This window comes from Desmodus rotundus, chromosome 1 (genome assembly GCF_022682495.2).
Source record: "Desmodus rotundus isolate HL8 chromosome 1, HLdesRot8A.1, whole genome shotgun sequence".
NCBI lineage: Eukaryota > Metazoa > Chordata > Mammalia > Chiroptera > Phyllostomidae > Desmodus > Desmodus rotundus.
Genome location: NC_071387.1, coordinates 154249802 through 154265368, shown reverse-complemented (window position 1 = coordinate 154265368; position 15567 = coordinate 154249802). Strand labels below are relative to the sequence as shown.

At 37.6% G+C, this 15567-nt stretch overlaps 1 protein-coding gene across 1 annotated transcript in view; it reads left to right on the top strand.

Moving 5' to 3' along the window:
• ADGRV1 (adhesion G protein-coupled receptor V1) overlaps positions 1-15567 on the top strand; it is a 489468-nt gene that overhangs the window by 203498 nt on the left and 270403 nt on the right. Inside the window, exons 75-78 of the mRNA XM_045197863.2 lie at positions 1039-1156; positions 2652-2838; positions 8203-8445; positions 13057-13464. Coding sequence (XP_045053798.2) covers positions 1039-1156; positions 2652-2838; positions 8203-8445; positions 13057-13464 — 956 coding nt within the window. The remainder of the gene's footprint in view (positions 1-1038; positions 1157-2651; positions 2839-8202; positions 8446-13056; positions 13465-15567) is intronic.

Genomic DNA, 15567 nt, shown 5'->3' with positions numbered 1-15567 from the left:
CTTCTGAAACCAGGCAGGGTGGTTCCCAACATTTGGGTGATTGAAATTATTTTCTTTTGTTCTATTTTTAGACCAAGGCAGTGTATTATATAGCTTTTGTACTATTAAATGTATATATTATAATAGCTTAAAAATGCAATTATTTTTTTTAAAAACTTCCTCATGTATCTTATAAAATCTTTCGGTGATAATTTGCAGTTTTCCTCTGAAGTCATACTATATTTCTTTAAGTGGATTAGCTTGTCCTGTCCATGCCGTACACTAACTGGAGGATTGACGAGGCCATCTCATGGTTCTTGCCTGTTCTGCTCTTTTATAAAAACAGGATACGTTTCCCACAGTGCTTTAGAGTTTAAGGTGGCTCTATGAGGGGACAGTGCACCATTTTAGTGTAGTGTAGATCCTGCTTTTTCCCAGTTTAAGCTTAATTTTGTAGTACAAGGGTGCCTGTAACCTCGAGTGCCACTCAGAGGAGTATTTTACTCAGTTACTCAGGAATTCCTAGGTGTTTTTCTCTGGGGCAAATAAGTGAATGTGCAGCATAAATGGCCTTTTGATCAGCTCTCCTATAGGAAAGGAAGTCAGTTGAATGGAGTTCATTTATTCTAATAGACATTTGTTGAACACTTATAACATGCTGGCCACTGTTTTTGGTACTGAGGATACAGCAGTGAATACAACATTTTTGTCTCAGTAGAGCTTCCATTCTGTGCCGATATACTGACTTCAAACAATAAACATGTATAAAATGTGAAGGATTATGAGATATAGAGTCTCATCAGAGAGACATGAGCAAGTATCTCAGCGTAAGGGTAGGATTTGATGTTTTCTTTTTTCTGGTCTTCTATCCTCAAACTGTTAGCCTCCTCAGTGTTATCATTTTGTATTCTAGCCTATCTTTATTAAAGATCTTTAAAAATTGTGGCTCCCTCAATTATTTGTGAATACTTCACTTTTATACCATCTGATCTGGAAAGATTAGTGAAGCATTGGAGAGCTTTTGAAGTCTTAAGTATACTACCCTGCATTTCTTTTTAGGAAATGATCTTCAGAATGGCATCATAGGATTCAGTGAGGAGTCCCAGAAAGGGCTTGAGCTGGGTGAAGGAGCTGATAGGAAAAGACTTCATCTCACTGTCACAAGGCAGCCAAACAGGTTTGTTTAAACGTACATGGAAGACTGAACAGCCCGTGTGTCTATATTTGAGTTCATAAAATGGTGCAGCCAGGATCAGATGTTGATAGAAGGTAATGTGGAATCTGGTATGTCATTGTTTAGATGCTGTAGTCCTCAGTCTGTGATTTAACACACTTGGTTTATGAGGATGACTTAGGACTACCTTGAACATTTTGTACTTCACAAAGTATAGATTATGTAAGTTTTCACTTTAGCATATTTCCTATTGTCTGATCACTGTGCATACGCAACCATTTACTGTTAGGGATACTTAGAGTACTGAAATTTTGCTTACAACTTAATATTGTATAGTACACAACTTCTGAATGCTCATCGTATACAAGGTCTGTCTGGAAAAAGTCCAGCCATTGTTAATATAAGGAGAATGGTTTACCCAACATCAATGTAACCTGGCAGCCAAGGAGAGTGGACTGCAATGCGCATGAATGAACAATGAGGACTTCACGGTGCTAGTCAGTGGGGGCAGTAGATGCAGTTGAGTGAGCATGTGTACTGTGTGGCCATCACATTCAAAATGACTGAGAGTAGAGCAATGAATCTGCATCAGATTTTGCGTTAAGCTTGATCATTCCTCCACGTAAACTATTTGGATGATTCAGAAGGTTGCAGCTATGGGCAGCGGGTGACTGGCAGCTTCATCATGACAGTGCTCCTGCTTATGCATCATGAGTAGTTTTTTGGTGAAACATCAAATCTCCCACATGACTCAGTCCCCCTACAGCCCAATTTGGCCCCCTGCAACTCTTGGCTTTTCCCAATACTAAAATCACCTTTGAAAGGGAAGAAATTCCAGACTGGCGAGATTCAGGAAAATACAATGAGGCAGCTGATGGAGATTGGGAGAACTGTGTGAGGTCCCAAGGTGCCTACTTTGAAGGGGACTGAGGCATCATTGTCCTATTTACAGTGTTTCTTGTATCTTGTATCTTCTTCAGTAAATGTCTCTATTTTTCATATTACATGACTGGACACTTTCTGGACAGACCTCATACATACACTAGGTGTACACACATGTACATGTATATACATGTATATATATATTATGTTTTTCATTTTGGGCCTAAATAATCTCTGAACATGTATGTCGCTTTTCACCCTTTATTTTTATAACAACCATTTTTAGTAATACTGTTTTTCTTTTAGAAGAATTCTTGTTAAAAGACAAATGAGGAATGTTTACTTGAAGGCAAAAGTTCTCTATTACTTTTATTTCTTATTTCTGGTACATAATAGGTATAGTAGGCCGGAAAATACTTGTTTTCACATTTCCGATATGCAGTAGTTCAATAAATACATATTCCGTGTTGAGTAGAGTGAGGTCAGAGAATGCCACGTAAAGTGCTATGCTTTGGATGAAGAGGTGCGCTCAGGCACAGTGATAACACATTCTGCGTTAGCCACACGGGCAGTGCACTCTGTTACTGCATTTGCATAGGCTTTGCTGTGTTCCTAGGGCCTTTGAAGACGTCAAGGTCTTTTGGCGAGTCACATTTGACAAAACAGCCACTGTACTCCAGAAGGACGATGTAAACCTGAGGGATGAACTTCTCTCTGTGTCAGGGACTACAACCTGTACAGTGGGTCGAACAAAGTGCTTTATCACTGTGGAGCTCAAACCGGGGAAAGTAAGGAGCGATGAGGTACAGTATCGACCACTTCCAATTGTATTTCTTTAGAATTAGTATTTCAAAGCCAGGTTATTGAAACTTACACATTGGTAATGTGAAGATTCTTTGTGTCTTGTGTAGCCGTAATGTGGAAATCTCTTTGCCAGGTGACAGACTTCTGACTTAGAATTGGTTTCGTTAGAGAATTTTTGTAAATAAGCTCATTATTGTACACTTAAAACTAATACATGTTAGATGTCAATTATATCTCAATTTTTTTTTTAAAAAGCTCATCAATTTTCTTTGTTTCCATTTGTTCACATTTCTGATATTCTTCCTGGCCCACCTACTCATTGTGTGCATGATCCCTAGAGTCATTTTCAGCCAATGAGTATCTCTGATTACTCTGAATAGTTAGTGTTTTGCTTTTATTACATCTATAGATTTGATCATGTTATATGTATATATTTCATCATAGGATGAAAGTTCTCTCATTCTCTATTCATATATAGTTAAGAAAGTTCAGTTTTGATCTTCGTAAGAGGCAGAGAGGCCATGCTTGGTGAACCTTTGGATAAATTTCTGTTGGTTCATGTCGCACATGGCACTCGGGGGATAGGTACCCCCCCTTTCCAAAGGAATCTGCGTTATTCAGATGGTATTGGGCACAGATGACCTAACAGAGATTTAGTTACTTAGTAATGGTATGTGGCTTAAAAAAAAAAAAAAAAAAAAAAGACTGTTCCATGATACTTTAATGCCTAAGGAGCACTCAGTAGTATTTTCTTTGTGTCTGTGAATTAATTTATTAATCTCAAATATTTAATACAAAAACTACTCATAATATTATGAATGTTCAAAAATATCATAGTTTCTTTGTACATGTCAAACACTTAAAACAGCAGAGAAAGCATGCACAAATACAGTTACAGTTGACCCCGGGCAATGCTGGGGGTAGGGATACCAACTGCCCTTGAAGTTGAAATGTACTTTCAACCTAAGTCGGTCCTCTACATTCATGGATTCCCAACTGCAGACCAAAGATACAGTTGACTCTTGAACAACATAGGTTTGAAATATGTAGATCCACTTATACACAAATTTTTTTAAAGGCTCAAATTCAACTAATTTTAATTACCAAATGATTTTGGTTTTGCTACTTAAATAGCCATGTCCTGTCACTGAAAGTCCTATTAAAGCTGGTCTTCTGTCTTTTCATTTTGCTTTAAAAATCTCTGGAAGTTTATTCTTTAAATAGGATTAACATATATTCCACAGCCAGCCTGATTTTTCCTGATCTAAGCCATCCCATCAATGACTGTCCAAGAACTTGATATTTTCATCAGAAAGAATTTTAGAGGTCTAAATCCATGAACTATGGATACATGTGAGAGTTACTGGTTGGTAAAAGTGCTGCTGTAGACAATCTTGGTAGTAACAGAGTTTGAAAAATAACTTTTTAAAATACTGAATTTCCACTGATTTTTTTCTAATTTAACATTTCATTGTATTTTACTTTTCTTGAATGGTAGTTTCATTAGCTACTAATATTTCCTATCACACTGAAAAGGAGGAACTGAAATGACAATATTCAAAATATTTGATCATCTTATTCTACTTGAAAATTTAAATCCTCTCTGCATTTGTTCAAGTAGATTTACGCCTTTTTCAATCAACCCCCACAGCCCTGCATTTACTAACTCTCCCTTCAGGACTGATCGGAATACCTCTTCCTCCATGATGCCTTCCCTAATATCTCCAGTTAGAAGTCTTAATTCTTTAAATTGCAAAGACTATCTGTACCTTTCTTCTGAAAGTTATTGGTCTTATGCAGGGTCAAAATTTAATTTTGTCTTGACTGTTGGACTCTCAGCTGTATTCCTCCCATCATCCTCCATAAATATGTGTTGCATACATGAGTTATTGAAAATTCTGGTGAGGATTTTTGAGGATTCTATTTCAAGTAAGATTTTTGGTGAATTAGGCTCCTGGAAAGATTTCACTAGATTCAAAACATCTGGAGATTTGCGCTTCAAGACTGTTTGAAGGAGTCTCTACCTGCAGAAGGGAGAGAGAAAGGAAGAGAGTCAAACAGGCGATTTACAGAAGCTGAAAGCAAGGAAACAGGAAAGTTAGAATGTAGGTGGGAGAGGAGACTGCCGCTTCTCAGCTTGCCCTTCTTGCAGGAGAATACTAAGGAAATTCCTAGATACTAAAGATATTATAATTAAGGTTTAAGAGAATATAGTAGGAAGTTCATAGGATGTTAACTGTGTAGATATTTTTCCTAGTTCGGGAATTGCTACAAAGCCTGTATGCAAGTAGTTTCAGTTAGACAAGAGAAAGAATCTGGTCTCACCTCCTATTTCTCTTTCTAATGACTTTTCAAATCAGAGCTGAGTTTTACAATGTGGCTAATTTTCAGGGCTTTGTGCTCTTACTGTCTTCTCAGCTGTTAAAAGGAAAGGTGTAGGCAAGAGTAATACACATTCCAATTTCAGTACGAGAAAATTCAAAAAGAGGGAAGATTATATTCACAGAATAATGGAAAATTATGTTTTAAAAAATACTATGAGCTTCTAATATGCATTTTAACAATTGCTTTTTTTTCACTAGAAGGAAATTTACTGCTCATGTGGTTCAAACTCCTCATTTCTGATAAACTGATCCCAAGACGTATAAATGAAGCTGGCTCTGCAGCCATGTGCTTCTGCAGTGGACTTGGAGAGTATTTGATGGTCTCGCCAGGGCAGCACAACTTAACTATTCTTTGACTTTTGACCTAAGAACCATCTCTTTATTTTTTATGAAAGGATACTGTACTTGTTCTGGGAGGTAGTATGGTATTAAGAGTTTGGGCTCTGATAGTAGAAAACCTAGATTCAGATCTCAGCACTTCCACTGATTAGCTGAATGACCTTAGGTAAGTTACTTAGCCTTCCGGAGCCTCCCAGGTTTGTTGGAGTTAGTAATAGGTGCTGTTAGATTAAATTAGATAATGAGTGAGAGGTTCTTCACACAGTGCTTGGAAAGGAATTGGCCCTTCATAAGAGAGGATTGGTGTAGCTATTGTTCACCATGGATGGAAATGGAACCCGAGGCAGCTGAGAAGTTAAATAGTAGGTGCTGTGAAACTAGTGGTGGGAGAGGTGAAACATCACCACACAACGAACAAAACTTCTAACTGGAACAGTAATTCATAGAATGATACCATTGATTAATGGTGGCTTCTCCTAAACTCAGTCCACTCTCCTGACCCTCGACTCGAAGTTTTTCTACTCTGTAATATCTCCAATTGTCATCTCTACAGTTATTCAGTACTTTCATTTTCAAGTTATGAAGAATTTAAGTAACTTGCCCTACCTAGGGAGCTACTCAGCCACAATTAAAACTTATCTTTTGAACTTCCCCTTTCTCTGCTGTTTTATCTAATAGTTCTTTATTTGAAAAATGTATAAAGGTAATAATTAATTAACTTAGGAAACACATTATAACCCACAAATTCTCTTTAAACAGATTGTTTCAAATATTTTAAAAAATATTTAAATAACTAAGATACTGTTTTGTTATTACTTTGATTGACTGCTACTGAGCAAATATGGACCCAGGAGAAATCACTGTATACTAGTTGGGCGAAAGACCACCCTGGAGTGCTTCTGCTTCACTGGGAAAGGGGCCTGCTGGCAGTTCCACACGAAATAGGTTCTTGTGCGCTCTCCAGTCATACTTAAGTCTAGAGAGGTTTAGATACCATCTGTGAGTTTTGGTTTTCCAATATATTTCCGGAATATTGTTTGAATCATGTTTTTCTTTGCAAGACTGGAAGATTTCTTTTGTCTGTAGTTGAAGTATATGTTGACATCCATCTGTACACGGTTCAACTTTAGATGGTTCCTTATTCAGATTATAATGTACCATTTTGACTCTAAGTGCTTATAAGTAATAGTCTAATCATCATCACAGTGAGAAGAAATATTTTATTGGAAACTAAAGACAAGAGTCTCTGTTGTAATGTAATATGCTGAAAAATAAAATAATATAGTGCTGAAATCTTTAATTAAATGAAACTATTGTGAATTCAAGCTTACTTGGCCATTAGGGAATGATAGTTCTTGAATAAAATTACCCATACTTTTGCAATGTTTTAGTTTAACATAGGTGCCAAAGTTGTTTCTCAAAAGTGGAAAGAGTACAGCTATCTTTATGTTTCAATACTTACTGACGTTGAATTGTAAAGAATGATATGTGCCATAGGAAAGCTGTTTATTCGTTAGATTATAAAGGGAAATTGAATTCATTTATGCCGTGACTAAGATACAACTTATCTTGGGTAATACTAAAGAGTTTATTATATTATTTCATGACATAAGTAACATAAGTCTCATTAAAATTGTCACAGAACAAATGAATGAGGCCCTTGCTGATACATAAAACGGATGCATTATATCGGATTAGACAATGACAAATGCAGTTGGAAGTGCATCAGCGTAGCTTGTTTGAGTTCGGACAGGAAGCTGGCAATGTTCAGATTACTGTGTGTAAAAGCGAATAAGTAAAAACAGGTGACTGACAGCTTGTGATAAAATTGAATGCCGGCTTTAGAAAATGAACTATTTGAGATTGTTGAGAAAGAACTGCAGTGAAACATGAACAAACTATAATCAACAGACTAAATTTAGACTTACTTGATACTGAATTTTGAAAAATACGTAAAATTACCAAATTTACTATTATCAATATTTTGTCATATTTATGTTTAACCCTTTAAAAATAAAACCTTTCTGACAAAGTTGACGCTCTCTTTTTTCCTCTGCCTAAAGGGCCATTCCAACTCCAGGCCCTGCCCTGCCCCCCACCCGACCCCAGCACTCAAGCCACCGAGTCAGGGCACTTTAATTTTTAAATGTGTAAATACGTATGTATCCATTAAGGCTGTATAGTAAGCTTTCTATAATGTTGAGGTTTACATTTATTGTATCATGCTACACCTATCATCATGCAACCTGATTTTTTTCACTCGTTAACGTTGTCAGATCCATCCATACTAAAAAGTATTGAAATAGTTCACTTCTTTTAACTGTTAAATAGTATTTCATTGTGTGAATATATTTTATTTATCTGTTGCTTACTGAAGTCCACATAGATTGTCTCCTGACACTGATTTGATAGTAAGATGCTTCCCCAGGGAGAATAACAGTGTTTCTTACAGAAAGGCCCCCAAAGTAAGTTTCATGGTAATCTAACATAAGATTTTCATTCTGTAATTATAGATACTATACTTCTAAATATATTTTTCTGTAATTATGTATATGAATAGTACTAATTCTTAACATCAGACTTACCTAAAAATAGAACCATGTTAGTTATCATCTTTTTTCCCTCTTTCTTCATCATCAGGTGCCCCAGGTTGAGGTGTATTTTTTTGTGGAGCTGTATGAAGTAACTGCCGGAGCAGCGATAAACAATAGTGCCAGATTTGCTCAGATTAAGTTCTTACAGAGCGATGGGCCTTGGAGCCTCGTGTATTTTTCTGTGGGTTCTCGGCTGCCAGTGGCTCATAAAAAGGCCACTTTAATCAGTTTGCAGGTGGCCAGGGACTCTGGGACAGGACTAATGGTGTCAGTTAACTTCAGTACCCAGGTAAGTGTGGGAAATATATTGAGATTCATTAAGGTTTTCTTCTTTAACTATAGCATGTGTGATGAAAGGAAGAATAATCTATATGTTATTTGCTTATGACTCCACAATAATTCACATTATATTTATTACATTAAGCTTCATCCTTGAAACAGTTCAATTATTTTCACTTGGATCATGTTTTAAAATGATATTCTCTGATATTTTTCTTTCTTTTGAAAAATGTGGTTGTACACTGCAAGCTGTCTTGCATAAATCTGTTCCATGTGATTTCTGGAGGGTTAAAATCTCTTCAGAATGCAACTGTATAAAACCAGCAGTGAACAGTAAGGGTCTTTGTTATTGTTTGTACCTGAACTAGTTGAAAATCTTTCGCAGCACCTCAGACACTAACTGATCTTTATGTTTCTTTAAATCCGTAAGTACATGTTGTCTTCCTGCCACTTTCACATCCTTCCTGTTAGGTGACACCAGGTGAATGAGAAGGAGCAGGTAGGTGTCAGGGACTCAGAAGAGGAAAACCATGTGATGTGAAGTGACCAGATGCCAGGCTTAGTCCAGGCAGCACCATATGCCTTCCCAGCATTGTTTTTTAAACTGTGTTTTAGCAGCAAAATTCCACCACACAGAAATAAAAGTATTATCTCCTTTGCTTGAAGCACGATTCTGGGGATGGGAACTTGCCCTATGTTTTGTTCTCCTCGACTCATATAACTCCCAGAAACCCACAACATGAAAACTGCCACTTTGGACAGTGCCACCTTTTCCCCTGTTTGAAAGATTCCAAACCCGGTGGCTCATTGGGCCTCAAGGTTTCAAAGATTTTATTTTTGTTTTGTTTTTTTTAAAAGTGCTGTTTAATATATGCTTGGCCATGTCACTGTTGGGTGGCTCAAACACATAGAACATTTTATGCACAGAACACATCCATGCAGCCAGTTTGCTGTAGCAGTCAGTGAGTCAGGAATGGCAAGTGAGGACAGGAGCCCTGGCTAGTGACTTATCGTGGGAGTTGGCCAGGCAGAAAAGCTTGTCTTTATGACAGAGTCCGCAGCTTGGCACATGAGAAGACAGAACTCTCTGTCATATGAGAATCTAGAAATAAACTCCATTATAAATAGCTATGAACACAATGAGAATGATTCATAGTAGAGAGATTTTTGTATTTTTTTTTTCCTGAGCATTTAAGTTAAGAAGAGAAATGAAAAAAAGTATGCACTTCATTCTTCTTCTCCCATGAAACATGTATCACCATAGGCTCACTACTTTGTAGAATGCAGGCAGGGAACTGGAGATGAACAGATGATAAAGAGATTAGAGGCACACGTTAACCTAGTTTACGCACTCAGATGAGAAAGGATTGGAGTTGCCAAAATAGGAATCTGCGTGCCACTATCTCTATCGTATTTATTTATATCATCTACATTCTTCATAAATGATTCCTTGCAAAATACATGCTGCCACTAGCATGAAACCTGTAGCGTTTTTATAACCCTGTAACAACGTGAAGGATCCCCCGTGGTGAGGGGAGCGTTGTGTATGTTGACTGGGCCAACGTCAGCATCGGCTGTGATCCAGTACAGCTACGCAGGAGGTTACCAACCAGGGCGACCGGGTAAAGGGTGCAGGATGTCGCCTCATTATTTCTTATAACTGCATGTGAATCTACGATTATCTCCAATAAAAAGCTTAATTTCAAAGATTAGAAATAAATGTGTCACTTCTTTGGTATTATTTTATTTTCCTGTTGCTTCACTGCCCTTGCATTTTCTGTCTCTGAATGCTAGCGCATTACTGGAAGAGAAGGACATATAATTCTATTTTCCAGTAGCTGGCAAGAATGAGAAAATAATTACGGACCAAGTTGCTATTCTGTTACAGTGATATCAATCTTCATCTTACTTCTTTAGAACAGATTTTTGAACTGTAGTTAAAACACTAGCTGTAGTGTATTATACATACCCTGTGGTAGGTCAGCATTCCCAGTACATAAATACTATCGTCGTGGCATTAGCTCCCTTTTGTCTATATATTTGAGATAAAAAGTTAAGGGATATAAAGTTTGGAGATAATGAAAACACCACTCATTTCAGTTCCCATTAAAACCAGTAGGCCTGTGGCTAAGCCAAACTTGCAAACCGATTTAAAACCCTTTCATTTATATGTGTGTGTGTTCTAGCCCACAACACACAAGCTCACGGAAGAACATGCCTTTCCTTCTTATTCTCACATTGTTTCTTTTAAATTACATAGTGCTTCTCGTTTTTTATATGTATTTTGTAAATACAAGAACATATTGGTTGTTCCATTTTCTTTAAATGTCTGAATTGTGCAATCCTGCCAGAAAACAGTAGACAGATGTATATGTGTAGTTCACAATAACAAGGTCACCGCCACCTACGGAATTCAGCTTCAACAGGATCGTAGAACTAGCTGCTGCGAACCTTCTCTTATGCCAGCCTGCATTTTCCTTGCAGGATAACCTCTCCCCATCTTGCAGATAACCTGTATCCTCAATTTCATGTTGAATTTTTTTCTTGCTTTTATTTATAGTTTCACCATCTACCATATGCTGTTTAGGTTTATCTGTTTTGGAAATTATGCAAATGAGGTTCTGCCAATTGGATTGTTTTATGGTGCATTTCCTTTGTCAAGAACACGTTTCTGAGAAAGGAGCGTGTTACGTGTGTCGTTCCTTCACTACCGCTGTGACGTAGTGTGACAGTGGATACTTGTCCGACCTGAAGATGATAGGCTTTTGTGTTGTGTCCTTCTACAAGTTTTTTTCTTTTATCATTTTGCTGCAGGTGTTCTTAAAAACCTTTTATCTTCATTGATTTTTCATTTTTTGATGCACTTGGTCACTTCCTCCTTCTGGAAGCATCCTCTTCTCCTTTGGGCTTCTGGAGCAGCCTCCTTTCTTGCTCTCAGCCCTCCCTGCACTGGCAGCTCTTTCCTGTTGCCTAGCTGGTCTTCCCAACCGGTAAATAGTGGGGTGCACGAAGAGGCACTCTCTAGGCTAGACCATCCAGATCTGTTTTCTTCAAATGTCATTGGTAAAATGGGAACTCCTGGATTTTTATCACCAGCCTCTTTACCATCCTTATCTGGAGTCATCTATCTTATTGCTTCTACTTGACATCCTCATTTGAGTGTCTAAAAAGCATCTAAGGCTTAATATATACACTAAATAACTCTTGAGTTCTCCCTGGACAATATTTCCCCAGTTTTCCACCATTCATTGAAGTGAAAATCCTCAATTCTCCTCTTCCTCTCCACCTACTGGCTCAGCAAAGGATATTCCCCATCTGAGCACATATCACTCTTTCTACTCATACAACCCTACTTCAAGTTACCATTGTTTTTTGCATGAACTAATACAACGGCCTCCTATCTCTTCTCCCTGCCTCATGCACATCTCCTGCTATAGCCTAACTATGCATGAGAGCCAGAAGAGTCATAAAAATATGAAATAAAATGTGTCACTCTCCTGGGGTCCTGCAGTGTCTTCCTGCCACACCTGGTAAATGGACATGCGTGATCTGGCCCCTGCCCACCTCTCTGATGCCAGCTTCTTGTACTTTTATTTTTCCAACCACATTGTCCTTCTGACTCTTCCTCAGCACCTTTGTACTTGCTATTCCCCCTCTGCCTAGAATATTTCCCCTCAGATCCTTCTGTGGCCTGTTGCCTTACATCACTGAGGCCTCTGCTCAAATACCACATCAAGAGCTTCGCTGAGTAACCTTATCTAAAATAGTGCCCTTATCACCACCCTGCAGGCCCCTACCTAACCCTACTCTTCTTCATAGAATCCATCTTCATTTAAAGTTATGTTGTTAATTCTGTAACTTTTATACAATCTATACCCTCTGCTAGGTTCCATGAGTGCGGGTATTCTGTTGCTCATATCTGCATCCGCAGGTGTCACCTGGCAGACGTCAGAAGTTTAATATTTGTTTGCTCATTAGTAAATATTAGTAAATAGCTGCATGTTACTTTGTTTCTTCCTTGACTAAGTTCTCATGCTTCAATTTGCAAAAATCTTTTAACAACCAAAGTTTGAAGAAATTCAGAGGTATATAGGCCCAAGGTCCTTATTCCTTTGAGTATTTTCTGGATATTTTCTTATCTAAGTAAAAATAACAAGATAACCAATTTCTCCTGTTTCTTCCTTTCATCCCTCTGCTTTCTCTCTACCCGTCCCCAAATCGCATCTCTCCCACATTTGTAGGTGAAAATGAAAATGTAAATATTCCCTCTTTTTCTCCATACTTACATTTTGCAGCATGTATTGTTTATAGCACAATTTTCAGTGTGTCCACAACTGCAGAAGTTCTGCGAGGCAGTAGTGATGGTTGTCCCTCTCTTCCTTGGTCTACTCAAAGGTATCTGTTTTTCCTGACCTCATCACTGTGTGTGGTGTACTCTTTCCCCTCTAACTTATCTTAGGAGATTAGAAAAAGTATAAAACCCGATGATCTAGTTGTACTGTTGTTATGGCCCATCAGTATGCTTAAGAGAAACAACAGGATTTGTTTAAGGAGTGAGAGTTCACTTAAGACAGGAGAGGAGGAGCTGCAGCCTCACTGATGCATGTTGTTTAATTTCTAGGAACTGAGGAGTGCTGAAACAATGGGTCGTGCTCTCATATCTCCAGCTGTTTCTGGGAAGGATTTTGTGAGAACTGAAGGCACCTTGGTCTTTGAACCTGGCCAGAGAAACACCATATTGGATGTCATCTTAACCCCAGAGACAGGGTCTTTAAATCCATTTCCTAAACGCTTCCAGATTGTGCTTTTTGACCCAAAAGGCGGTGCCAGAATTGATAAAGTGTATGGGACTGCCAACATCACGCTTGTGTCCGACGCAGATTTGCAGGCCGTTTGGGGGCTTGCGGATCAGCTCCAGCAGCCCCTGGATGGTGACATTCTCAACAGAGTGCTTCACAGCATCAGTGTGAAAGTGGCCACAGAGAACACTGATGAACAGCTCAGTGCCGTGATGCACTTAATAGACAAGGTAAATGCTTGCAAGTGTCAGTGGTCGGTTTAGTAAGGTTTCATAAATTTAGAAAATAAAACATACACATCTATAATGTCAGTTATCGTGAAATTATGATAGAGTTAAATTTCTGAACATAGGAGTAGAATTTCTCATATTTAACACTGTACTTTTGTTTGCATGTGATTTACGCCTTTTTGGAAACCTCAGTCTTACATGCAGAGAGTGATGAGTTATCTGTTGCAGCAGGAGGGACAGCCCAGTGTGTGAAAAGGGGCACTGGGTGTCAGAAGCTACAGGTTCTGCTCTGATTCTCCAGAAAGTAGACAAGTATCTTTTGAAATTGCGTCTTGGTTTTTTGAGTCTATAAAAAGAGAACTGGAACTAGAATATCTACAACTTTCTTCCTGTTTAAATGCCAGAGAACAGGAGCTTTTTCCCTCTGCTTATTCCCTGCTTCTCCAGGGCACTGAAAACTTTCACAAAAAGGAAATCCCAGGAATGACCACATAACTAGAGGCATTCAAATTGGTGTGGACTTAGACCAACCAGGTTTTATTTTCAACCTATTTTTATGTGTATTTCAATACTTACATCTGCTGATCTGAGTAACTGACTTAATAGCTACACATATTATATCTTATATATCATCTAAAGAACATTGAAAAATTCTAGAGTAACATAAAAGACTTGAATAAATAGAACTCTATACCTTGTTTGTCAAAAAAAATACTCAGTATTATAGAGATGACAATTTTCCTTAACCTATAATAAAATAGAAACCCTATCAAAATAAGTTACTTTGAATTTTTTTTCTTGGAAAAAATGATGCTCTAGTTCACTTGGAGGAATATACCTGTTAGAATGAGCAGAAAGTTTTTGAAAAAGAAGAAAAATGAGAGGGATCTTAACTCACCAAATATGAAAATACATTGTGGAGTTACAGTGATTAAATCAGGGTGGCTATGGTGTAGGCATAGACATTCAGATCAATGGAATAGAACAAAAGGTGCAGAAATAAATGCAAATGCATATGAATATTTCATATATGATAAAGGTGCCATTTTAGATCAGTAGTCAAAAATTACTCTGTAAACGGTGTTGTGATAGCTGATTTAACCATTTGAAAGAAAAAGAGAACTGAATCTCTTACACCCTACTTCAAAATAAATAACAGGCAGATCAGAGATTTAATTGTAAAACTGAAACCATGGAAGCAGAAAACATGGATGAATCATTTTTTAACTCAAACCATTTTTATTTTTAAATCACAGTTGGCATATAATATTATAGTAGTTTTAGGTGTACACCTCAATGATTGGACAATATATAACTTACCACGTGATCATCTCGATAAATCTCGTACCCATCTGACACCATACATACTTACTAGAATATCATTGACTATATTCTGGTCTGCAAAGTTACTGTTAAGATATCAGCTGACAGTCTATGAGAGCTCCCTTGTAGGTAACTGGTTGCTTTTCTCTCGTTGATTTTAAGATTTTTTGTCTTTAACTTTTTGCATTTTAATTATGATGTGTCTTAGTGTGAGCCTCTTTGGTTTTATCTTGTTTGAAACGATTTGTGCTTCCTGGACTTGTATGTTTATTTCCTTCACCAGGTTTGGGAAGTTTTCTGTCATTATTTTTTCAAATATGTTTTCAATTTCTTGCTCTTTCTCTCCTTCTTCTGGCATCTTCATGATGCAAATGTTGGTGACTTGAAGTTGTCCCAGTGGCCCCTTACACTGTCTTCATGTTTTTGGATTCTTTTTTTTTTTTTGCTGTTCTGATTGGGTATTTTATGCTTCCTTATGTTCCAAATCACTTATTTGATTCTTGGCTTCATATACTCTACTGTTGATTCCCTGTAAATTATTCTTCATTTTAGTTAGTGTATCCTTAATTTTTGACTCTCTTTTTTATGGTTTACATGTCCTTTTTTTATACTGTTAAAGTCCTCAGTAAGTTCACTGAGCATCATTATAACCAGTGTTTTGAACACTGCGTCTGCTAGATTGCTTATCTCCATTTTGTCTAGTTCTTTTTCTGGGGTTTTGTTCTGTTCTTTCATGTGTGCCATATTTCTTTGTCCCCTCATTTTGGCTACCTCTCTGTG